A 26371-nucleotide genomic window follows, 5' to 3' on the forward strand; every position below is an offset into this window, starting at 1 on the left:
GATGAGAGGAAGAGGCCCAGGGAGGACAGCCTTAAGCAGCCTTGGTTGCCAGATTACTGGTAGCCCGAAGGACCCTGAGTCAGAGCCCAGTGGAGTAGGAGGTCCTGGGCTCCCCTCCCCACAATCCCCTTGGCAGGCCTGGGTTGTGCCCATGACCACTAGGCCACGCTTCCCAACCAAACCCCGAGTGAGGAGCATTACAGGGTCAAATTTGGGATTTACATTATTTGGCACTTTCATTAAGCCATTTTGTAATTATTCTTCTTTAACTCAGAGAGTATAACACATAGAAGCAAACTGTTTAGAAGAGGTTGTTTGCATCCTGCAGACACTTTGGAAAAGTATTGAGAAACTGTATCCTGGATATGAACACTCATCACAAGAAGAAATTGTACGCTTGTAAATAATTAGCATAGCTTCCACATAATTGTCTAAATATTGATATCATGTTTCAGTTGTTGTTGGGGAGTTATTCTGTTTTATCTGTTGGTTGTCTTTTTTGAAAATGAGAAACACCATGTTGATAGGGGAAAAAAAAAGTTCCCTTTTTTCATACCAGATATCATTATCACAAGATATAGCAATGTGATGTGGTACCAAATGTTATTTATGGCATCACACCATAGGCCAGTAGGGAATGTAGCTTCTCTATACACTGCATTAGGGAGGCAACATCTCAAATGTTCTGGACACTCAACAGCAGAAAAAATTATTACCAAACTGGAGGTTTAGAGAAAGGAACACAGGGAGGGGAAGGAAATCTGTCTTATGTGGAAGTTAAAAAGAGTTAACCAGGAATAGTTTGGCTAAACAATGACTTAGATAATTATCACATTTTTAAAGTATCAGAAGAGTGTAAACCATCAAAGTTAGAGAATATTTTTCAGGAGGTGTATCAGGAGGAAATAGGTTAAATTAAGCAGAGGAAAATACGAGTAAAGGTACTTACAGAGAAATATATTAACAGAATAGAATAGTTCTTCCCAGGGCAGTAGTAGGAAAATATTAAGTAACACTACATCAAATTCTGAAAGCTATAAAGGAACAATCCCATCACTGGTACAGAACGGATATAGGTATTTTTCTTCCCCAATTTAAATTATTTAAGCTGCTGCAATCTTATATCACAAAACTATTGTAAAATTGTATGGAGCACATGATAGTATTTATTTGAACCTTCTCTATTTTGTTCTCTATTACAATTCAATTCTTACACCTTAATACCAATGACTAAAACAGACTGTAAAATTATTAAAGATGATGAAAAGGAACCATTATAGAGTATTTTAAACTTTCTGGTTTATTACACAATAATTTGGCATTTTTGGAGGTTAATACTCCCAATTTTTTAAAACAACCGGCTGTCACAAACTGCCCTTCAAAATTTTCAGCCATTTTACATGGGAAATGGCTACAGTTCTTTACCTTGGCAAAAGTGTCCAGCTTGTCTTTATCATATAAGACTCTCAGCATTCCAGCACACAGTGGGCAGCAGGCTCCTACATGACACAAACAAAAGCAGGTGCACTTCAGGGTTTTAATCAGATCTTTCAAAAAAAGTGAAAGTCAAAATTAAATGGTAAATGATACACAGTAACAAAACTCCCAAACACAAAGTTTCCTTTATGAAAACAGACCTTTCCAGTCAGTGGTTGGGTTATGAAATTTCTGTGCAATTTTTATGTTTAGCAGCTGCAATTCAAAAACAATCCAATCCCACATGCATCAAATGCTATTTCAATGTGGAGTCATAGGATCAACTTCTAATCACTTAAATATGGTATCACATTGCTATGAGGCTACAAAAATATGCAAGTACATGCTAAGTCACAAGGCAAGATACACTACATGTGCACAGCTCGGGAAAGTACCCCAAAGTCTGTAATAACTACTGGAATGGAGGCAAGGGAGAACTAGAGCAACAAGAAAGATACCAGATTATTGTAACCATTATAGATGCAGGTGGAAAGAGCTTGATGGCATAAATCATTAGTGTAATCAAAACACTGCAGAGTAAATGCACAATTTTAACTTGTTTATACAGTTATGGCATGTTGGGATTTAGGTTCTTAGCTTGTCAGGCAGATTTCTTCTAAGATTTCCATTATTTATCTATATTCAGCAATACTTGCTTTCCTTGTTAGCCACCTCTCCCCTGGGGCTCCTGTTTTACCACCTACCTCTGACTCTACTATTCTCCCCTCCCTCTTCAGGTGTCTGTCTTCCAGAGCTGCTGTTACTTCATTCCCTGAATGAGCTTTCTTCATCCAGTCCTCCGCACCACCTCTGCAGCCCACCCAATTGCCCCATTACCACTGAACACTCCAAAGAAGAATTCAAGAGTCAGATGGGTGACTAAAGACAGTCTTTAGATAAAAGTCAAAGCCTCTTCCCCACTTCTGGCTCTGTCCCACTCAGAAAAAAAATCACAATATATTTAGCTTAGGTATTTAAATAGTCTCAACTACATTAAACACCTGAGCACTTCACACAATCTTACATGCATTTATCCTCATAAAACCCCTGTGAGATCGTACTTATCCTATTATCCCCAGCTTACAGATGGGGAACTGAGGCACCAAGAGGGTATGTCTACAGTTTGAGTTGCAGGGGTGATTCTGAAACTCAGAGACATACTCACATGGAAACTCTCATCGAGCTAGCACACCAAAACCAGAATGTTGCTACAGCAGTGCAAGCGGTGGGAGGGGCTAGCCACCTGGTGTATGCACCTAGCATCTCCAGTGGGCATGTAATCAGGGTGGCTAGCCCCTCCTACCACTTGCACTGTTGCGCCTACTGTCTATTTTTAGCTAACACATTCAATGAAAGCTAGCACACACGTCTCCTGGAGCTGGGAATCACCCCCAGCTCAAAAGCACAGACATGCCAAGAGGCTAGGGCAAGATTTTTAAAGGAATTAAGGCATCTACACCTAAATAGCTTTAAATACTTTGCCCTAAGTGACTTGCCCAATGTCACATAAGAAGTCCGGCAGAGTGGGGATCTGAATCTGGGTCTCTAGAATCCCAGGCTAGCACTCTAACCATTGGACCATCCTTCCTTACAATCCATACACTTTGAGAATGTTTTACTTCTGCATATTTAAATTATTTGGTTTCTGTAGCATGAAAACATGTGTGATCTGTTAGATCCTGCACTTGTGTGAAAAGGCTGGTAGCAACCTAGTGTGACTGTTAACAGTTGGTAGGCTTGCTTTTCATCACAAATCTTGCTAGAGAAGAATAGTTGAGTATGTGAGCTTTCCTAAAGTAACTCTTAGAGGGGACTGTTTGCTAAAGCTCAGATTTCTAGGGTACAACTTATGACAGTTCCACACAAATTTCCATAAGCAAAATATTTAGCAATACTTTTATTATTGAAAATGAAACATACATTATCCTTGGACATAAGAGTTATTTCCAAGACTCTTTGGCAACAAATGAGGACAAATATGTATCACACACCAAAATCTCTAAAAAGTTGTTTGGCAGTTAAAGGAGAATACTCATATCTTTCAGATGGTTCCTTCTGCTGAAGCTCTCCATGCAAGACAATAAACGTTGATATCTATTATGTAGCCATATTCTACATTCACTGTTAAATTTTATATGTACAACACACACACGAGACACAAACATTTTAATTTGCTTGACTACAAACCTGCCTGAAGGGATAGTAAGAATCCTATTATATAACTGTGACATTGAACTCTATATGTTTATGGAAATATGCTTATAAGTGTAAATATAACTGGAATATGCTTTATGCTAGATATGCCATGTGACATATCTTTGCAAAGGTTATGGTCTACTGACTATATTCCTCCTATCTGTATGCATGTATCATTTTTATATCTGAAGTTATTAGAGTTGGCTTTATGCTTGTATTTGAAGTGTTTGCTGTAGGAAACACAAAACGGAGGTTTGGCCAGTATATTGTGAAGGGGCTATTTAAGTAACTGGGAGTACTTAACTAACAATGGACTTTAGGAGATGCCAATCTACATCTGAGCTTTCTTGGGAACATTCAAACTAACATGTAAACAATGGCGTCAGCCTGCAAAAAGCTGAATCATTCATGGACATGTGACTTGCCCAGGTGGCTACAAACTCCATCTTGTTTCTGTGATTTTGCATAGAAGAACAAAGGGGTTTCTGCCCACAAGAGAGAATATAAAAGGCCATGGAAGCCTCTCCATTTTGTCTTCAGCTGGCTCAAGAGATGGCCTCTCCACCCCAAAGAGATGCCTGGAAAAAACTGGAACAAAGGACTGTAACTACGGGGGTGTGAGTGATTGCTGGACCCAGGCCATAAACTACAACGTTGGTCTGAAAGGGATTGTACCAGAGATAAAAATCTAGGTGAGAAGTTAGTATTGTAACTAGATCCTTAGTGTATTAAGTTAGCCTTGCATATTTTGACTTATTTTACTTAGTAACTTACTTTGTTCTGTCTGTTACTTAAAACCACTTAAATCCCACTTAAATCACTTTTGCTTATTAATTAACCCAGAGTAAGTAATAAATACCTGGGGGAGCAAACAGCTGTGCATATCTCTTTATCAGTGTTATAGAGGGCAAACAATTTATGAGTTTGCCCTCATAAGCTTTATACAGGGTAAAATGGATTTAATTGGGGTTTGGATCCCATTGGGAGCTGGGTGTCTGCGTGCTGGAGACAGGAGCACTTCTTAAGCTGTTTTCAGTTAAGTCTGCAGCTTTGGGGGTGTGGTTCAGACCCTGGGTCTGTGCTGCAGCAGGCTTGCGTGTCTGGCTTAACAAGGCAGGGCTCTGGAGGCCCAAACTGGCAGAGAAAATGGGCTCAAAGGTAGTCTCAGCACCTCAGGTGACAGTTCCAAGGGGGTCTCTGTGACCGAACCCATCACAATAACCACTGCTGAAATTTATGTAGAATATACCCTCCTGTCACACACAACTATCCATTAATTTATTGTGCATGTAAAATGTGTAGCACAATGGGGCCTGACCCCTGATGGGAGCTATACTATCACAATACAAACAAACAACAGACAACCAAGTTCAGAGAAGGAATGGCATTAGCACATATCTAAAGTACATGTACATCTATCGAGAGAGACATCACAGATGGCAGTAAGAGAAGATGAGCCTGCCTATTGGGCAGGAAGAAAGAGAAACCACCAGTACCACTCAGCTAATCAGTCTATGACACATCTGGATATGCTGTTGCCCAAACACATCTTGGTCATGTTAGCTGAAAGGAACTGGCAGCTCCTCTTTCCATTGAAATCAGTGGGAGCTGCTGGGTGCTCAGCTCCTTTGAAAATGCAGGTCACTTGTTTAGATAACTAAATATGGATCATGAGGCTTGTCTACACTTAAAAGGCTGCAGTGATGCAGCTGCGCCACTGTAGTGCTTCAGTGAAGACACTACCAATGCCAGTGGGAGGGCTACCCCGAGAGGCGGTAGCTATATCAACGGGAGAAGCCTCCTGTCAATGTAGCACTGTCTATACCGGAAGGTAGGTTGGATTTTCCACACCCCTGAGTGACAGTTATACCAACATAAGTTGCTAGTGTAGACTAAGCCTGAGAGTCTAATTTTAGGTACCGACTTTGGAAAATACTGGCCTTAATGATTATCTCTAAATTTTAAGCTTCCTCTTAGAATCTTGAAATATTAAGCCCTTACTGCAAACTTCTTGTTTACTGTAGCCAGGGTACCCTTTCACCAGAGCCCACCTGACTTCTTAGCAAATAAGTCAAATTCATATGTCTACATGTGCAATACTAAAAGCAGACAGACCATGTTCCCGATCAGTGGCAGCATGAGAATGAAATGCATGAAGTTTTTGGATCCTGGACTTCTTTGGCATTGTAAATTATCTTCCCATAAATTACTAAATGTAAAAGGAGCAGGTCTATGAAAGCTTCCCCAATTCCTTGCCTTCCCCACAATATTTTCTAGTGTTGATAGCTACGAATATGAAGCCTTTTTCTCTGCAGTACTACCCAGAGACACCTGGTGAAAACACACCACTGAATGCAGGAGCATTTCACAATATCAAAACAGTGACAAGAGTGGACTGCAGAAGCAGCTGGCATTGGGATACAGAGATTTAATTTAAAAGGTATGTCTAACAAAAGGGCCCTGAGCGAAGAGAAAGCAGGAAAATTTGGTCAGGTACTGTTGTGTTTTGGAGGAGAGGGGGACAAGTCTAGGATGGGAAGGAAGATTCAGTCTTCAAACTGAGTCCAACACTAGTTATTTACATACCCAAGGATAATGCAATAACTGGAATGATTTTAAGAAATAACATTCAATGAAAATGTCCTGCAGACATCAGGTTGAAGTCACTCAAATTTAGTACACAAGTCAGACATTTTGTGGGAAGCCTCTGGATCTCACAAGAAACAGCAAATCTCTAAAATGGTTTTAGCATGGTGGCTGAAATTTTTACCTTGTGACTAGGTGTTTTATCATTCCTCTGCTCTACCTTTGAAATAAAGCACATTCTCTTTCTTGTCCCAAAAATGTAGTTTTCTGCTGTTGCTACTTTAAATATAGTTTGGCACTGCTGTGTTGTATCCACATTATAGATTGTGGAAAACTGCTGTATTTTCAATAGCTAAATATTTATATATTATAAGTGAAGCACTAGTTCAATACAAAGCACATTCTGACTAAAACTGAACTCTAATGCAGAAGGACAGATTTTATATTCCATGATATGCATTTTGTGTGTGTCTAATTACAGACGTGCATATTCTGCAGTAAGCTGGATCTGTCTGGATTGTGACTTTTGCCACAGCAGACTGGAAATTCAGTGGTAGCTTTCCCCATAAATAAATAAAAATGGAGATTCTGAATCCATAAATTATGAAACTGAGTAATACAATCAGTACAGTGGCCCATGTGTTATTTATTTTGCTATTAAATTCTCCATGTGAGATATGAAAGACGTAAGAGATCAAACGTCAGCAGTGAAACATAGTTAAGAGTGTTAACATTTGAACAGTCATCTTTTAGGTTTCAAAATCAGCCCTCCATTGGAATGAATGGGGAGTTCACACATCTTCCAGCAATAACTGCAGGTTACGTGCAGATTTAGGAAGAAATTACCATACGATACGATAACAAATTAGGGATACGTAAGACCAGTAGGTTGCAGAGTTTAACACCATTCACTGAAAATGCCCTATGACAAGCCCCCTACTATTTAACTCAGGGTCTATAAACTTGAGCTCTTCAGCTGATTACAACTGCGAAGGGATCACATTAAGAAAGAGGCAACCTTCAAAGAAGTAGGACTCGAAACATTTAGGGCATTACATCTTAAAAACACCACCTAACTTCTCACAGAAACCAAATGAAAACCAATGCAGACCATGGGCATAGCAAGCCTAGCAACAGATTCTGCACAAGCAGAACATAGCTTATGTCAGCTCAGTCTCAGCCAGCTAGCTCATATTCAAACCCCACTCTTGGCTATACACTGGAAAAGTCACTCATCTGCACCAGGTGTGTCTAGTGAAACAGAGACCGCTCTGACGGCACATCTCAATATTAATGAAATCCTCTCTGCACAAAGGTCTATCAGAAGGCTTATGCACCACGTAAGTCCCAATTAAGTCCTCAGAATAAGTCTTGTAATGGTCTCTCTCTCTCTCTCTCTCACACAAACACACACACACACACACACACACACACACACACAGAGAATAAAATATATTTTTCAAATATATCATTGTGATCCACACCAACGTGCTTATATGAGTAGCCTTCAGACACTCTCATACCTTGATTAAGCATTAGCAACAAACATACCTGGTGCAACAACTGGTTTGCATCCAGTTGCAGAAAGAGGAGGACATTTAACAGAGGTGCATTCTGTTTGTAAACTATAGTCTGAAACAACTCCTACAGCTTGACAATGTCCATAGTAGTCCACAGCCACACGGTCAGAATAGGCAGCACACACATTACTGTAGGTTTCACCATTATGTCCACATACTGGTTCCACTGATTTGCAGAAGGGCTGAAAAAGAGTTTGTAAAGAAAAAAACACTTGGTTTATTTACACTGGAGATAAGACTTCAGGATGACCTCACAGTAGTTTTAAAGTTGATAGGGATACACTGCTCATGCAAGTAAAGACTGTGTCAAAAATCAGTAATGGAAATCTAGAGCAGATAGCCCAAGCATTTTTATGCAATTGACAATAAACAAAAGGAATAAGTTACCAGACAAGACAACAGAAGAATATAAATACTGTAGGTTTAAGAGGCACCTAAGATTTACTTCTGTTTAGGGAAAGGAAATGAGGTTCAGAAACAAGCACTAAAACAACAAAAAAGGGGGAAGCGTAGCAAATTCTGGATGTGTTATTGATGTTCTTAAAATTACTTTATAAAATAAAGTGTTTAGAGAAACTATAAACACAAGGTTATTTCAAAGGAGTAAAATTTATTACTGTTATTACAGATTTCAGCCCAACATATGTATATCTGTTTGGTGCTTGGTTTTGTTGTTGTTTTCATTTGTGTTTTGTTTATTACAGTTTGTAGAAATGTCCCTATCACACCTTCTAGGCATACATACAAACAACCATAAAAATAAATACATATATTTTCCAACTGAACTAGTGCCAATTAACAATAAATCCCCAAAAGAAAACCAATGTAAACAAACCAACACTCAGGAAAAGTGTAAGAGACCGACAGGCCATACAATGTACTCGAAAAGCCAACAAATTCAAATTGTTGGACCAAGGGGAGCAGTGAATTGAGTTCAAAGTCCCCCCAGAGTACTCCCAGATAAGCTGTGACCCCACTCTATCTTCAGAGTCCTCTTAAGTGGGGGAAAAAAGAGAGACAAGCCCAACATCTTCCCTTGCTAGGGACTACAGCCCTGACAATAATACCTCTGCCAGCAGCGTCAGAGGTAGCTGACATCATCATGGACATTTGATCTTTGTGCACCTTGTAAAGAATTGTACAATGAACCGTGTTAAATGTATATTAAACGATGTCAGAAAAATAGATATTGTTGTGACGGTGCCCCCCATAAGTCTTTATGGAAATATACTTATGAATGTATATATGACATAGCTAGAATATGTTTTATGCTATATATGCATGTAACATATTTCTGTAAAGGTTATGATCTACTGAATCTATTAATCCTATTTGTATGCCTCTATCATTTTTATATTCGAAGTTATGAATATTGGCTGTGTACTGGCTTGTTTTCTAAGTAGCCTTAGTAGAGCATTTGGTCAGCTTCTTGAGAAAGGAATGTGCAAATTATGTGCCCAATCAAGAAACATTTAAAGGACAATGAATCTTGTAAGGCTCCAATCCACATAAGAAGTCTACCTGAGAAAACGTTCAAGGAAGCATGTGAACCATGGCTGCTACCTGTAAGCTCTGAGTCATGCATGGACATGTGACTTGCCCATGCATGGACATGTGACTTGCCCATGCAACTCCAAAACTCCATCTTGGAGCTGGACTTTGCATAGGAGAGAGGAGGGGGTCTCCACACACAAGAGAAAGTCTATTTAAGCCCGTGGGAGACCCCTCTATTTGGTCTTCAGCTGGCTCAAGAGCTAGCCTTTCCACCGCCAAGGATACCTGAAAGATACTGAAAAGGACAGTAACTACAGGGGGTGTGAGTGATTGCTGAACCCAGACTAGAAGGAGACTAGTCTGTAAAAGGAAGCTTACTGGAATTCCTCTAAGGGTGAGGTTTTTATCTGTATTCAGTTTTCTTAGACATAGACTTGCATATTCTATTTTATTTTGCTTGGTAATTCACTTTGTTCTGTCTGTTATTACTTGGAACCACTTAAACCCTACTTTCTGTATTTAATAAAATCACTTTTTACTTATTAATTAACCCAGAGTATATATTAATACCGGAGTAGGGGGGCAAACAGCTGTGCATCTCTCTCTATCAGTGTTATAGGGGACGAACAATTTATGAGTTTACCCTGTATAAGCTTTATACAGGGTAAAATGGATTTATTTGGGGTTTGGACCCCATTGGGAGTTGGGCATCTGAGTGTCAAAAACAGGAACACTTCTTAAGTTGCTTTCAGTTAAGTCTGCAACTTTGGGGCACATGGTTCAGACCCTGGGTCTGTGTTGGAGCAGACTGGTGTGTCTGGCTCAGCAAGACAGGGTGCTGGAGTCCCAAGCTGGCAGGGAAAGCAGGGGCAGAAATAGTCTTGGCACATCAGTTGGCAGCCCCAAGTGGGTTTCTGTGATCCAACCTGTCATAATTGTATATTTAATAGTGTTATAAGAAAATGTAAAAGGGAACTTTGCTGCTTTCTGACTGTGTCTTCTTGACATAGCTATTAAAACACTGCTGAAACAACGTCTAAGGTAGTAAAAATCAAAGCTGGTTTGTGTCTTATCTACAGTGGAATTCTTGGCTTGTGTAGATAACAAGACAAAGCAAGCCACACAAATGTCTGATTTACTAGGCGGCTGCAGATCTCCCTAGTAAGATAAACTGAGAGGATGGTACTGAGTGGACAAAACTAGCCAACCAGCAACTCCAAGGCCACTGTTCCACAGGGCTCTCTGGTGCTAGCAGGTTCCAACCTGCCACCCAGGGACCTGCTAACTGTTGTCAGAATAGGAGCTGAACTCAGACAGAGGACCCCAATCTTGGGAGCTGACTGGCAGAATGCTGAGGGTCCTAATTGGTCCACAGCTCCTATTTATACACAGCGTAGGAACAGGAATTTGCCCATACAACTGGGATCCATCTTGCTCTGGACTGTGTGCCTTGTGCTTCCTCCTTGGCCTCCTGCTCTCCTGGCTACACATCCTGGTACCCTGACCTGGCCATCTATCCATTGCTCTGCTCTCAAGTTTGTCTCCTGCTTCTGATCTCCAGATAACCTAACTCTGCCAGTCTCCTGACCGTCGACTCTCAGTTTGCCTTCTGGCCTGTCTCAGACTCTGATCTCGTGATATTTGACCTGGCCTGTCTCCCAACTCCTGCTCTAACTACTAGGTAAGACCATCCACATCCCAGTCATGACAGCCACAAAAAGCAGATAAATAAGAATAAGACAACTGTAGTAAGAAATAATGGAATACATGAAAGCAATGAAAAGACAGCTGGGTTGAGTGAGAGAGGAGGATAGCAAAGGCAAAAATATATATACAGTATATTGCTTTTTTAAAAATGTATCAGTTAAAAGGATCTGTGGTTAGTCTGTATAAAAATATATTGTGCATTTTAATTAAATTTAAATTTCTAGCCAGAACTTTAAAATATTAAAAATGTATCTTGTAAATAAGAAATGCATTATTCACCATTTTCTAAAATAATAAAGTAAAAATTAAGAATCTGAATACATTTAAACTAAATAAATGTGTATAGACATGTATCTTCCTGGTTAGCAAAAAGAGCACCTAATTTAGTGTAAAGTCTATATTTAGTTGCAAATTAATAAATTTTAATGAAAAAAGGAGTACTTGTGGCACCTTAAAGTTGTAGCTCACGAAAGCTTATGCTCAAATAAATTTGTTAGTCTCTAAGGTGCCACAAGTACTCCCTTTCTTTTTGCGAATACAGACTAACACGGCTGCTACTCAAACCTAATTTTAATGGTTACCAACCAATGAGAATCAACATGTCTTTAAGAAAATAACTAAAAAGTACAAATGCAAAACACCATTAAAACTGATTTGTTAAGTCAAGGTTTCCTGATTGCTTATTTAAATCATGATTAAATTGCTTTGATTTCCACCCTGTTTTTTATATATATATATATATTTTTTTTTGAGTTCCCCACTACATTTTTGAAAGCATTACTTTAATGAGAATCTTTCTGTGAACCAGAAATAAATTCTGTTTGGGCATGGCAAATGAAAATGGAACATTAAAGAATGTTGTTGAACATCTGGTAAATATTGCAAAAGCTATTTCATACCTGGCATGGACCCTTGTATGATACATTTTTTCCCTTTTGGTACAAAGTACACAAGTTATTATATTCCATATTATCTGTGTCACAAACAGGATCCCGTAACTGATCACAGTTGAATTGTCTTGGCACACATTCATGCTGGCTACATCCAAACTTTTCAAAACTCGTTAAGCAAACCTGCTGCTTTGGTATGCACCTGCATAAATTAATAACATTTTCACATTATGTAGGTTTATTAACTCAAAATATTCAGGGGAACATTAACTTTTGGAATTCTTTCACAAGCTTTAGAGCTAGGTATGGCTAAGCAGAGTTGTAGAAAACTTGTGTAACAAAATATTTCAGGTAATCTAGCTTCAGGGTTCATTACAAACCTAGTATTGCATAAAATTTTGTCAAGGTCTATGAACCTGAGATGAGATTCAAAACACAAATCCTCCTCGCCCCAAGTGTTCTCTGGTGGGTTTGGGGCAAACTAAACTAAACTTGCTAAAACTATCAGGTTCTGAGTTTCGCTTTGTAAATATAGGTTCAAGCAAAAAGTCAGCTTATGACCCCATCTGAATCAACACCAAAACAACAAACAAAAGCAAAAAGTTAACTGAATTTTTATGAACAGAAACAGCTATGTTGCACAATTCTAGCTCAACACTGCCCTGAGATAGTATACAATTTCCATTAAAATCAATCAATTAATGGAATTTGGTCCTTTATGTTAAACATGCTATATAAAGCCTAGGATTGAAAAAAAAAAACCTGAAAAATGTAATCCCTAATATAACTTCTCTTCTGACAGTGACATCTTCCCTAATCTGTCACTGAAGGGAAATACAGAGCAGCAAAGAACAGAAATAGAGAGGGAAAGGATGCTAAGATAAATTAACACAAATACTTTTTTTTATACAAAGTAAGTGCTTTATATGGAATTTTATCTGGGAACCACTGTTTACAGCACCTTCTTGCCAAGATATCCCTCTGTTAAGGGTAGAAACTCTAACCTGTAGTGTTTGATGAATGTACTGATGGAAAGCCAAATGGCTGTTCTACAAATCTCCTCTATCTGCTCATAATACTACCAATCCTTTTGTGGTGCGTGCCTTAATTGTCACAGAGGCCTATTTGACTGAAGATAGTCAGACACTAATATTGGGAGCTGTGCATTTTATTTATTACGTATCTTTTAGTTCTCTCGTGAGTGGTATTGTGCCACATTTTTGTTTATGTTCTTTTAAAGAGTATCTGACTGTCTGTAAAAATGAAACAGCAGGGACTGGACAGAGACAGAGATTTCACAAATTAGCAATATAACACTTAGCACTTATATAATGCCTTTCACCAGAGAAGTTATAATTGCTTTACAACGGTGGGTATTGTTTTTATTTTACAGATGAAAAAAAGGCACAGATCACTTCTGACTCAGTTCCTTTCTTTAACCATTTGACTGAACAGACATCAGATGGCATCTTGAACAAAGGTTACAAAAAGGTAAAATGCCCCATATCTTATTTCCAATTCCATAAACCATCCAGTCCCCCCATTATCACAATTATATAATAATTCTGTTTTATTTCTAAAAGTAGAATCTGCAGCAGGCATTTTAAAGGAAGTGTTAACATTCCAGAAATGATCAACAGAACAAAATGCAGACACTTACTGCAATCTGTGACTATTGTAAAATTAGAAAGTAGGTATCTCACAAATTCCCACTTGTTTACTTGACTTGTGAAATATTGCTATAATTTACAATATATAGTATCATTGCCAGGGAAGGAAGTATAAACTGATTTATCAATTAAAAACAATTTACATATTTAATCGTTACCTCTGATTTTTGGTACAAGGATTAGGGTTACAAGGATCCTTGGAGATACATGATCCAAATTCAAACTGATTGTCCTGGAGCCCAACACATCGTGCTATGCATGCGCTTGGATATGTGCGTCCATTTTGCCCACATACAGGGACAAACTGATCAGCACAGTTACATGGTAGACCTGAAAAAATGATATACAGATTAGTAATTTGGCTTGTATATTTTCATTGGCAGAGAGTGTACAAAATATTAGGGTATGTGTGACCAGCAGCTGAAGCAAATAACTGAGCTAGCTGTATTGGGACAAGTCATATGTAACCTTGGGCAAGTCATTTGACCTTCTTTGGCCTCAACTCAGTGCAAAAATCTTAGAGTATGTCTACACTTAAAACACTACAGCGGCAGTTGCACTGCTGTAGCACTTCAACGTGGACATTACCTATGCGAGTGGGAGGGTTTCTGCCATTGGCATAGGTAGCCCACTCCCCCAAGAGGCAGTAGCTAGGTTGATGGAAGAATTCTTCGGTCAACCTACTACTGTCTACACTGGAGGTCACGTTGGTATAGCTACATGTGTCAGGGGTATGAAATCCACACCCCTGAGAGATGTAGCTATACCAATATTAAGTTTCTAGTGCAGACCAGCCTTTAGTTTAAAAAAAAAAAAAAGAAAAGAAAAGAAACAGAACCATAGTGAATTGCCACTGAAATTTTGAAATTTTCTGGATAAACTGCAGGAAGAGTTGTAAGTCAGCCTTTTACTTTACTGTTGGAACTCAAATGAACAAGTAAAGTTTCTGGATTTTGGAAAACGTTACCTGTAAACATACGACGTTCCTCTGCTGAGCTATGCTCATTAAGACACTGACGAGTGGAACATATCAAGTTTCCAGCAAAACAAGAACAGACATTACAATCTATGTTAAAGGATGTTCCATGGCCTTAAAATAAAAGAGAGATGTATTTTATGTGTATAATTACAAATGAGTACAGACATTCCCCCCACCAAGAGACACTGATCTAAAAAGAACAGGAGTACTTGTGGCACCTTAGAGACCAACAAATTTTGTTCTTTTTGCAGATACAGACTAACACGGCTGCTACTCTGAAACCTGATCTAAAAGACTTATTTTATATTGTTAAAGCTGCAGACAGAATTCCATTATAAACTATTCCCCAATTTTCTCATGTTTATGAAACTTTCAGAAATGTGTGTGTTTGTTTTTTGAGCTGAAATTTCTATTCTTGGTCAGAGTTCAGAATATGTTTGTATTTAACTTAAGGAAAATCCACACACTCATGTTTCTGACTAATGGGAAAGTGGGGGAAAATACTCAACAGGCAGTTCCTTTTATTTATTTATTTATTTATTTTTGGAAGAAATGTATAAATGAAATGCTAAAACCTATGTAAAACTGAAATGTTAAGGTTGCAAAAACAAAATACTCAGGAAATGAAAATGCTAAGGCTCTCCAGATTGGTGTAAAAAACGTTTATAACACCTTGGCTTGTGATTTTCTTTTTTTAATGTTTGACTTCCTTAAAGATACGTTTAAAGATACTTTTCTGTTGAGTTGCACGTAGGTAAACTCCAGGTAAGTTTGCTAACTTTTGTATTATAGATTTTTTCCCCTCAATAGTATTAAAATTTCTGTTTAAAGTGCAATGTAAGACCATCACATCCTGAGCTAGATCCTTATTTATGAGCCTGCACCCTTTGCACTGCTCACTTCCCTCCCCGGTGTGCCCCTTTTTATGAGCTGAGAGTTATATCTCAATCTAACCCATAGTCAATAATTTGCAAATGTTTTTTATGATCTTAATCTAGCTCCCAGTGCACATCTGTCCAAGTTTAAAAAAAAAAACATATCACAATCTGGCATTATTAGCAGCAGGCAGCTGTGTCTACTCAGTAGCAGAATGGAATAATGAGTGTTTACAATCACGACTGAGACATACTGGCAAAACTGTATAGAGGAATTTAGGGCCAGATCCTTTAAAGGGATAATGCATAAACATAAAGGCCTATCCTCAGAGTTTTCAGGACTGAGCCCTTAATATTGCAGCTGCCAAGGCCCAATTTGGTTTCAGTGTTTTACTTTCACAGTCACTTAGGGTAGCTCTACGCTGCAATTAAAAATCTGTGGCTGACCTATGCCACCTGACTCAGGGTCATGGGGCTGTTTAATTGTGGTGTAGACATTTGGGCTTGGGGTGGAGCCCGGGTTCTAGGACCCTGAAAAGTGGGGAAAGAAAGCAAGAAAACAGCCCCACAGCCTGAGCCCTGTGAGCCCAAGTCAGCTAGCACTGGCCAGCTGTGGGTGTCCAACTGCAGTGTAGACATACTGTAAGATTCAACAAACTAATCACCCCTTAATCTAGATGGCAATCCTTCACAACAAATAAGCCAAAATTACTAAATGCCATTTCTGTAATGAAATACAGATAAATGTAACAGTATGAAAGCAGACCAGATTAAGGAGTGGTTAGTTTGTTGAATCTAAGTGATTGTGAAACAACTTATATATTTAAATCTGCAACCTTAACATTGCATTTAATATAGATTTTTTCATATAATATAGTAAAAGGTTATCTGAAGATGAATTCCTACATTGGGCCTGATCTTGCAAACATTTATTACAGACCATAATGGTTACTACTATGAGTAACCCACTGTAAACTCCAAATAAAAAGACCCAGAAAAAAATCAATGTTAGAATAAGCAATTCCTGCCTTTATGAAAGTAAAATAAATATTCCATCTTCATCATTCCATGAGAAACTATGACAAATGCTTTGCAAATAGGTTTTTTTGTTTACCCTAACTTGAGTCATAGCATTATTTGATTCAGCTAAGTTCTAATGAAGTTTCTAAACCAAACACAAAGAGAGGCACTTGTAAACTATGGATAAACAATGGGTAAACTTAATATATGCACCTTAACTGTAAACAATGAAATCCATGGAACCTTTTAGAGTATACTAGTAGAGTATTGAAAGAAAAACTTCCATAAAAGCAGTTACACTTTTAGATAACAATTAAATAATCAATATTTATGTCTTGCTGCTGTGTGTGGTTTTTGTTCTCTCTTTTTAAGAAAGATTTATGTACTTTATGTTGTTCAGAGAGTATTTTTCTCTATAGAAATCTCATGAAACCACCTAATACAGAATGTTGCTCAAACACATGAGACTATATCACTGCAGGAGTAGGGACTGGGGAATAAGCTCTGCACAGCGTTCCTCCACCAATCTATGGAGTAAGCCTGTCTAAGTCAAGACCGCCAGAGGCAGCATTCACTTATGCTCTTCTGTGCTATTGCCACGCCCCCATTTGGAGGAGTTCCAAGTGTACTCCCGGGAGCGAGAGCCCTTGGCACCATGGCTCCTTAAATAACTCACACTGTCAGGGAACTTGAAAAGGCCAGAGAACATGAACCAGTGCTGAGGGGACAGGGTCTGCAAGCAGATGGCCTTGGCCTTCACAGCCTTCCCAGAAAAAAGCTCTCAGTTTTTAGAAAGCGAGTCTAATCCTGTACTTACTTTTCCTTTGTCCTCCAACAATACATGACTTTTGAAGGTCAACACAATGCATCTCCATACAGTTTTCTAAAAGTCCACTCTGTCCACAGGTACAAATTTTGAAGCAACCAACATCTCCTGCAGATGATGGAACCTGAATAAGTGTACCTTGGCGGACAATAAAATCTGAAGCTTCTCCTAACTTGCAACCTATGCACACAAAAGAAACATTAGCTCAATAACAAGTAATTATGTTTCAGAAATGTTTAGGGATAACAAATACTCTGTGTGAAGAAATTCTGATGATGAAAAATCACTTCTGAGGATTGTGGAAAATATATATACACATCTTCAAATTTTTGCAAAAATGGAAAGCAGTTTTTGGAGGCAGAGGAGTGTCATTTTGCATCCAAAAGTGGTTCTCTTTGTGAATAATGACATTGGTACAATCCATAATATTACTCTGGGGAAAGGATTTCACCATTTTCATTTTCAGGATCAATGATAACTGGCAGGAGCGTGAAGAATTTGCCCAAGATAAAATTCTTAAGTACATGCAGAAATACTACTTTTTGCATGCAAATGCAGAAAGAAAATGTGTAGTTTCATATCACTCTAATCAGCTCTCCTTGTTTCCCATCATTCTGTGGCAGAATATGTGGGCACGACAAATACCACACACTTCAGATACACCAGCCCCTAACCTGTACTGAAGTCTAGCAGCTAAGCTCTGTTATTTCTCTTTCCTGACCTTCTTTCCTCTCCCTTGCTTCCATTCTTGTGTGCATTTTGAAGACACTCAAGAACACATTATAAAAATATGTTAACAAAATAAAAAGGAATAAAAAAGTTAAGGAAAAGAATAAGGAAGAGGAGGAGATAGAAAAACAGCAGTGAGATGGACAAAGGAAAAGGAGGAGGAAGATTAAAAGCCAGAAGGTGCAAGGGATAGTGAAAGGAACAGGAAAGAGATTACTTACCTCTACAGTAGTTAGAGTTCTTCAAGATATTTTGTCATTGTTGGTGCTCATGCTAGGTGTATGGCATGCAGGTGCACCTTTGATTGGAAATTTTTTGTCAGTAGTGTCCGCCGCATCTGTACCCTACACATGCTCATGCTCCAGAATGAGGTTATATAGGGAGAGTTGGACCTGCCGCAACTCCAGCTCCTTCTCAACTCCGAAGTTCAAGGCAAGAATTCTGAAGCAGAGGGGAAAGGAGGGAAGGTAGTGGAGCACCCAGAGGGACAAAACACTTTGAACTTAAGTGACTGCAGAGGTAAGTAACCTCGCCTTCTCCAGGCTATTGTCTCTAGGGGGGCTCTACGTTAAGTGACTGCAGAGCAGTACCTTAATTACAGTAGTGGGTGTTGAGGAGATGAGTTAAGAACAGTTCACAGAATGGCCTCAACAAAAGCTGCATCAGGTCTGAAAGTGTGAACAATAGCATAATGCTGCAAAAATGTGTGCACTAATGATCAGATGGCAGCTTTGAAATGTCTGCAATGGGTATGTTCTTAGGCAGAGCTACAAAGGTAGATTGAGCTCTGATAGAATGGGCTGTCACCCTAGGTTAAAGGTGCACCCCACAAGCTTTGCAACATATTAAGCTGCACCCTGAGACCTATTCAGATAGACTCTGTGAGGAAAGAGGAGTTCCTTTTATTCTCTCATCAATGGAGATAGGATCTGAAAGGCAATAGTTAGTCAGTCCTGTGGCAATAAAAAGTGAGGGCTCTTCTGAAAGCTAGAGGATGTAGACTGGCCTCTTCCCTTGAAGCATGAGGTTTGGGATAGAAAACCAGTAGCTGGATGTCCTGATTGACATGAGAGTCCAACAAGACTTTAAGCAGAAAATGAGGATGAGGACAAATAGTCACCTTGTCTCAACAGAACACAGCGTAGAGGTGGATCAGTCATAAGGACTCCCAGTTCACTTATTCTTTTGGCCGAAGTAATGGCTACAAGGAAGGCTGTTTTAAGAGACAAGTGCAGAAGAGAATAACTGCACATGGGCTCAAAGGGTTTTTTTTATTCCCTCAAAGCATTAAATTAAGGTTGAGTGGACTGTATTACAGGAGGAAAGAGTTTGGTCAAACCCTTCAGAAAACTTTTAGTGGTAAGGGGAGTAAAAACTGAAACCCCCTCAGCTGGTTGGTGAAAGGCTGTAATAGGAGCCAGGTGGACCCTGGCTGACCTGAAAGATAAATCCCAGGGTTTTTAATTCAGCAGGTAATCCAGTATGGTAGAGAGAGAAGACTCAGACGAAGACAACAACCACTGTGCACAAAAAATGCTTCCACTTCTGCAGGTATGTTTTCCTTAGGACGTGCTTCTTACTGTTTAGGAGCACAGGCTGCACCTCAGGAGAATTGTCCTCAGGAGAATTGTCCTGTTCTAAACCAGAGAGCAATCAAGGAGCCATGGTCAAAGATGTAGCAATGAGAAGTTGGTGTAGGTTACACAGTCTGATTTCTGGGTCAGGTGGTCTGTCACCAAAGGGAGGAGAAGAGGTGGTCTCAGCACTAGGCAAATGAGGTGTGACAACCAACCTGTCTGCTTTCTCCCTCTCTCTGCTTGTTTAGGACTTTGAGAAGCAAAGGCATTTGAGGGTAGGCATATAGCAGCGCACAGAGCGTGGCAGTCAGGAGAATTCTGGGAAGCCTGAGATGAGGCAGATCTTCCAAAACATATGATTGTTCAGTTCCTATTCATGATCCTGAAGGAAATGCTTGCTTAGATAGTCTGCAATCGTGTTCTGCAGACCTATTAGGTATGCTGGAGAGATTGATTTGGTGGATTAGACACCAATTCCAGAGTTTTATTGCTTCTGCAATTAAGGACAGGGACTTTGCTCCTCCTTGGTTGATGTAGTACATCATTGCCATGTTGTCTGTCATAATACTTACAAAGTGGTCCTTGATATTGGATAAGAAATGACAGCATGTGTAATGGACTGCCTATAGCTCAAAGATGTTGGTATGGAGCAATGATTCCTGGGGATCCACGTGCCTTGTGATATGAAGTCCTTAAGGTGAGCTCCTGAACCCAGCATAGATGTGTCTGAGGTGATGGTCCTTATGGGAGGTAGATATGAAAAAGGTGTCCCAATGCAGACCTTGCAGGGGTCCTTCCAGCAAGAGAGGGTCGAGGACTTTCTGGAGTATGGACACTTTTGGACAGGCTGTGTCTGTTGCATGTATAAACAGTTCGAGCCAGGCTTGAAGGCATCTGGAGTGAGGCATAACAAATGTGCAGGCTGCCATATGGCCAAGGAGCTGTAAGCAAGACCTCGCTGTGGTCTGAGTGCTCTGCTTTCGAGTAGATGAGATGGAGTGTGGAAAATATCCAATAGGGAATGCTGGGCCTCCTGAACCTTCTCAAGAGGAATTAGCAGTGTCTCAGCCATGCTCTTCATCAGATCCCAGAAAACTTTAAAGTCATCACTGCAGGATGATGGAGGGGACAGGACTGCTTCATCTGGGGATGCCAATCATTTATTGGAAGGAGGTGTTTCCTCCTCAACCATTGGCTCCTGATCTTCTGAAAAAAAGTCTCCATGAGAAGGTGGAGCTTGCTGTGGAAGGGGTACTCTGGGCCTGAAGGCTCCTCTTGGTGGGCCTTTTTACATCAAGGCATCCTGTAAAACTGGTCAGTGTAGGGGACCCATGTGGTAGAATGCCAACATGGTGAGGCATATGGAAAAGGGGTGGGGCCCCAGGGATGTTCCTGCCAACACTGGACTAATTCCCAGAGTATCCTTGTCAGGGTACATGACAAGGGATGGAGGCTGTAAGGGAAAGGTAATCAAATCCTGGACAGAAATATTTTACTCTGAAGACGTATCATCCCATGTCCAATAGAGGAGCTAGAGTAGTGGGTACTGGCAGATGAGTCGGTACCAGTGGTAGAATAGATGCCGGCATCCAAGTCCAAAGTTGGCAAGCTTGTGCCCAGGAAAAAATAAGGAATACTAAAATAAAATAAGATACAGATAGCTAGAAGATAAGCTAGTGGACACTGCAAAGCTCTGTCTCTAAACGCAGGTGGTTGAAAAGGAACTGAGTGGCAATAAAGCTGACCCTCCCTATATATCCTTGTTCTGGAGCACATGGAAATGAAAGACGCAAGCATGGACCCACTGACACTGTTGAACAAATCTTTGATCGAAGGTGTATGGGTACCTTACATGATGCCCCCCCTAGGGACAGTAACTCGAAGAACTAAAGTTGGGGTTTTTTTGTTTTAAGTAAGATAAGAGTAACTAATTAATTACTAAACTAAACCCATGGATTGTCAATTTTTAAAATAATTATTAAACACAAGGAAGATGTTAGTCACATTTCAACCTTCTGAAATACAGTTTCTGTCTCCATTAGCAATGGGTTTGTTTGCTCCTAGATCAGCCACTTTGAATCACTCTCATGTAACAAGGTCAGTCCAGTGCAATCCAATGCAGTGGAATACATCTTTTTCAGCCTCAGGGCCAAACGTACTATTTCATAAAAGTGGGACACAATCAATACTTTTAACTAGTTCTCTGAGCTCAGGCAGAGCCACTCAAGCACCTGTCCATTCTCTCTCCAGGGCTCCCACAGCCCAGCAGGGATGTAGGTAGTGGAACAGCCAACCAGCGAGCTACCCTTCCTTCCTTTGCGATATAGCAGATGGCCAGTGAGGGAAACTGCTGAGCAGCTGCAGGAGTAAAGTAACAGCAGCTGTTCAGAGCACTCCCAGCTCTCATCAGAGATGCTCCTGAGGCTGCACAGGGAAATGGTGGGATGTAGCTGGGGAGGTGATAACCTCTACTTATTCCCAGTAGCAATGGAGCTGATTCAAAAACTTCAATTAAATCAGTCTCTCTCTCTCTCTCTCAGGGGGACATATTTTCAATTCACAATCAAATAAAAATATTCTTCCTAACACAATTGCCCTCAAGGGACAAAATTTAGGGGCACAAGTGGCCTCCAGGCCACAGGTTGAATCCTGCTTCTTTAAAGGGAACTGAAAGAAATGGTGGTGATATCTGTCCATAAGACTGATGGTGTTCAGTCACCCTTGGCGACTGGGTTTATGACTTGGGAAGTCTGGTTAGAGAATCAGGTAGCAGCAGTCAAAAAGGCATTTTACCATATCTGAATTCGGCCATATCTTTTAAATGAGGATCTTGCTATCATCATCCATGTCTGCCACTTCAAAGTTAAACTATTGCAATGTACCCTATATGTGAGGCTACATCTCAAATTCATGATTTGGCATTTGGACTTGGTGCAAAAGGCAGCTCGGGTGCCATTCATTAGATGACACCTGACACTGCTCTAGGACCTGCACTGTTTACCTGCAAGTTTCTGGAAAGACTTTAAAGGTGCTATTTTTGACCTATTAAGCCTAGGACCAGACTACTTGAGATACCACCTTTCTCTAATACAGGTCAGAGTAGAGGTTAATGGAAGCATTGCTGCTATATCACTCTCAATATTGTCGAAAGGACAACTGGTCAGGCATTTGCCACAAGGACCTTCAGGGCTCTTGGAATGTTCTCGAGACCCTGGTCTAAAACAGCCGATACCTGAGGACTTTCAGGACTCACTGCAGGGTCATTTGTTTCACCTGGGAAGTAGGGAAGTAGTATTTGACTGTATGCTGCTGCTTGCTGAAGGGGTGAGTTGATTCATATTACATTATGTTTTTGTAATTTTAAATAATTAGCAGGATGCTCAGAGGCTGCACACTTTTCTTTATTCTAAATTGAAATAAAATAAACATTCAGATCTCCTACCGGACAGAAAATTCCTTAGCATGTGTGTCTTCTGAGGGAAGGGAGAAAAATGAAAAAAGGGAAATGAGAAATTCTTGGGGAGATCTAAAAAACCCAAAAAGTTGAAAAGACAACACCCCCTCCCTTGTTGGGAAAAAATGGTAACTGTGACAATCTTAAAACAGTTTTTCCTTTTTTGGTATATTACCAGTACATTTTAAAATGTTTAGCAAAATCTCTACAATTCATGTTTAACTAACAGCTAAAGTGTAAATAGCAGTCCAGACCTCTTACCTTGAACACAAAAATAGGGAAGACAGGGTTCTCCAGACTGACATCCTTTTCTATTTACTTCACACAACTGATTGGCAGCACAAGGATTTGGATTACATGGATGTGTAACCTCCTCCACAATGTTACCTAAAGAACTCGGGTCTGAAATTGTAATTACAGATCAGCTGCAGTGACTTAAATAATAATGAGGTCCATGATAATTTTTCTAATAAAGCATGGCATTTCCTATTTTGAACACCGAGTTTTATTCTGCCACATACAACTCCTTCAAATCTTTCATTCTCCACTGTTGAGAATGCTTATGTAGAAGCTTGAAATGAGAGGTTACTTGTAATGGATTATCATATTAAGCCCTTCACTCCTGAAAACCCTGACCCAAATTCTACTCACAAGTAACCATGTGTTTAATCAATCTTTTTCCCCAGATAAGTTTTGTCTACAACACAAAACATAAATTGGGACTGATTGGCAGTCTCTAAACAAAAGAAACCCCATGACAGCAACAGCAGGGTTGTTAAAGGACAGCCTTAAGATTAATTGGAAACGTACATAGTTTCAGCCTGAAGATGAATTGGAAACATACATAGTTTCTTGAAGACAATTTGGTATCACTGGTGAACTGTTAAGATTCAACTCAGTTTCCCTCGACTCTGTAGTAATGACTTCCTTGCATAAAGAGAAAAAGGAAAGTGAGGGGAAAGGAGAGACAATGACATGGGAAAGGTAACTCAAATACAGAAATATGCATCTCAGAATCTTTAATAAACCACTTCTGGGAATGATGAGAAGAGGGTGTTATGAAGGATGCTGGGACAGATATTGCATTCACATATTGTATTTTATATTTAAAGCACAAAAACCTCAAACAGCAACAAAAAAAACATTGTAATAAAGACAGGCCAGACAGTACGAGTCATAAAGTACTCACAGCCCTTTGTATCAATATAGATAATGTGTATTAGTTTCTTTGGGCGGGGGGAGGGAGAGTGTAAAAAAGACTTTGGCCTAACAGGGCCTCGTGTGTACGGGGAGACTTTGGCAAACCAGTAAAGGGCCTGAAACCACTATGGATTATTGCTAAAAGCAGACAAGTCAGCAGGCTCTAAATTGGCCATTCTGCACTCAACCTGACCAAGGCAGGAGGCGAGGGGGTTTTGGGTGCCACAGAAAGGGCAGCTTGACCCTGCGTCCTTCCTGATAAGAACTGTGTTGAAGTTGCTGATACATGCATTTTAGAAGAGCAGGATGTGCCCCAGGAATGTCTATTGGGGCCTCAAGGCTGCAAACTCGGGAAAAACCCACACCTGGTTAATCATAATCAGAAGGAACCTCTTGACCATTGAAACTGCTTACTTAACAAGTTTTCTTTAAGGGACATGTCATTCTATTACTAATCTATAAATAAGGGAAAAAAGTTTGAGATAGTGGGACTCTTTTTAGACTCTCCCTCCGGATACATCTTGCAGTCCCCACCGGCAGATGGAAGATTTGGCCACTGGAAGCCTGCCGCTGTATCACTCGAGAGCCACATTCAGCTTTGGTAATTATCAAGGTCTGGGGGTGTTTTACTAACCTGTTGCAGACATGTGGAAGTGCTTGAGACGAAGTAAAGTTTAGCTTTAAGTGAAAGCACTCTTGTGTTGTCCTATTTGTGCCAGCCATCTATCGGTCAGACAGCCATGTCTCCCCTGATTTATTTCCTGACACCACCTCGCATAGAGTAAAAGTTACCAAGAGCTTTGGGTTGAAAGAACCCCGGGTAACACGTGGACAATCTCTGGTATATTTAGTAAGCATATAAATCCATGAATAGTTTTATGTATGTTTTCTCTCTGTCCTTTTACCCCAATAAATATACTCTGCTGAGAATGAGCTGTATGATAACTTGAAACGGCTAAAAGAAAAAGGAGTACTTGTGGCACCTTAGAGACTAACCAATTTATTTGAGCATAAGCTTTCGTGAGCTACAGCACTCACTGGCCATAGCCTTCAGAGGTAAAGCACAGCAGAAGTGCTGGCTGTTAGGCAGACTGGCTTGCTGGGATATCACAGTATATGGCAGGGGGCTGTGTAGCCTCAAATCTCTGCTCAGATGGTAGTGGAACAGCTGAAGGCCTGAGACCTGAATGAGTACTTCTACAGTGGACAAAGGAGCAAAGAATGTAGATGCAATTACCCTGAAACTGTGACAGATGTCTTCTCTTGTGTAGGGAAATGTGGGGGTCATGTTTTATTGTCTTCTTGTTTCTCAGTACTTTTGGGTGTGAAGGGGTTCTTTCTGACACACAGGTTAGTTAACCTTATCAAAAAGACGTTATTATTTTGAAGAACATTAATATTAAAATTCAATGGGACAGATTTTCAGCTAATATAAGTCAATGCACATCCAGTGAAGCTGCAGAGTATGAGAAGTGAAGCCATGCTGGGGTTCTTGTCCAATATATTAGATGAAATACTTTCAGCTGAACAATTTCATGTGATTCCATTTTAAAAAATGGAAAACTAAATTTTTAGAATTCAAAAGCATTTTACATTCCAACCCTGTTGCACAGATATTTTGGTACTTACTAAGGTATGTATCCAAAGGGATACAGTTCTCAAAGTCATCTGTTGGAGACAGAAGTTCACAAATGCTTTCAGCTGTGTGACCCTCAGGAAATTTATTTTGGTCTCCACATTTCTTGAGAATTTCCACACAATCTGATCTTCAGAGAAAATAAATTATACAGAATGAACACACTACTGGAGGCAAAAAAAATTTTTTTAGAGAAGCATAAAAAAGTTAATTTCCCCCAGTCATTTACACCATTAATCACACACAAACATACAGAGAGATATACATTTATGGTCTGAAGATAGGAATTATAGAAACTTATTGCTGAAACTGCAAGTTTTTTCACCCTGGATTTGGAGAGTTTGTTTTGTAACTGTGCCAAAGCAAAAACAACAAGAAAATCAACAAAAACCTCTGTGACCTTAAGAGCCCCTTTATGCCAGCTGGCAAAGGGCACACACACTGTTGTCAGGATATTTCGGCAAACGGTCTTGTAA

At 39.8% G+C, this 26371-nt stretch overlaps 1 protein-coding gene across 9 annotated transcripts in view; it reads right to left on the bottom strand.

The window, feature by feature from the left end:
- The window catches only part of RECK (reversion inducing cysteine rich protein with kazal motifs), a 144293-nt gene that overhangs the window by 33061 nt on the left and 84861 nt on the right, over window positions 1–26371 (bottom strand). For 7 of the 9 annotated variants that reach the window (XM_073332543.1, XM_073332537.1, XM_073332539.1 and 4 more), the window contains 8 exons: window positions 25889–26025; window positions 23321–23461; window positions 17291–17479; window positions 14567–14689; window positions 13758–13929; window positions 11939–12131; window positions 7810–8020; window positions 1426–1499 (listed from right to left, as the gene is read on the bottom strand). In XM_073332543.1, coding sequence (XP_073188644.1) covers window positions 1426–1499; window positions 7810–8020; window positions 11939–12131; window positions 13758–13929; window positions 14567–14689; window positions 17291–17479; window positions 23321–23461; window positions 25889–26025 — 1240 coding nt within the window. The remainder of the gene's footprint in view (window positions 1–1425; window positions 1500–7809; window positions 8021–11938; window positions 12132–13757; window positions 13930–14566; window positions 14690–17290; window positions 17480–23320; window positions 23462–25888; window positions 26026–26371) is intronic. The other 2 variants (XM_073332536.1, XM_073332540.1) reach the window with 2 other exon arrangements.

Source organism: Lepidochelys kempii, chromosome 2 (genome assembly GCF_965140265.1).
Source record: "Lepidochelys kempii isolate rLepKem1 chromosome 2, rLepKem1.hap2, whole genome shotgun sequence".
Classification (NCBI taxonomy): domain Eukaryota; kingdom Metazoa; phylum Chordata; order Testudines; family Cheloniidae; genus Lepidochelys; species Lepidochelys kempii.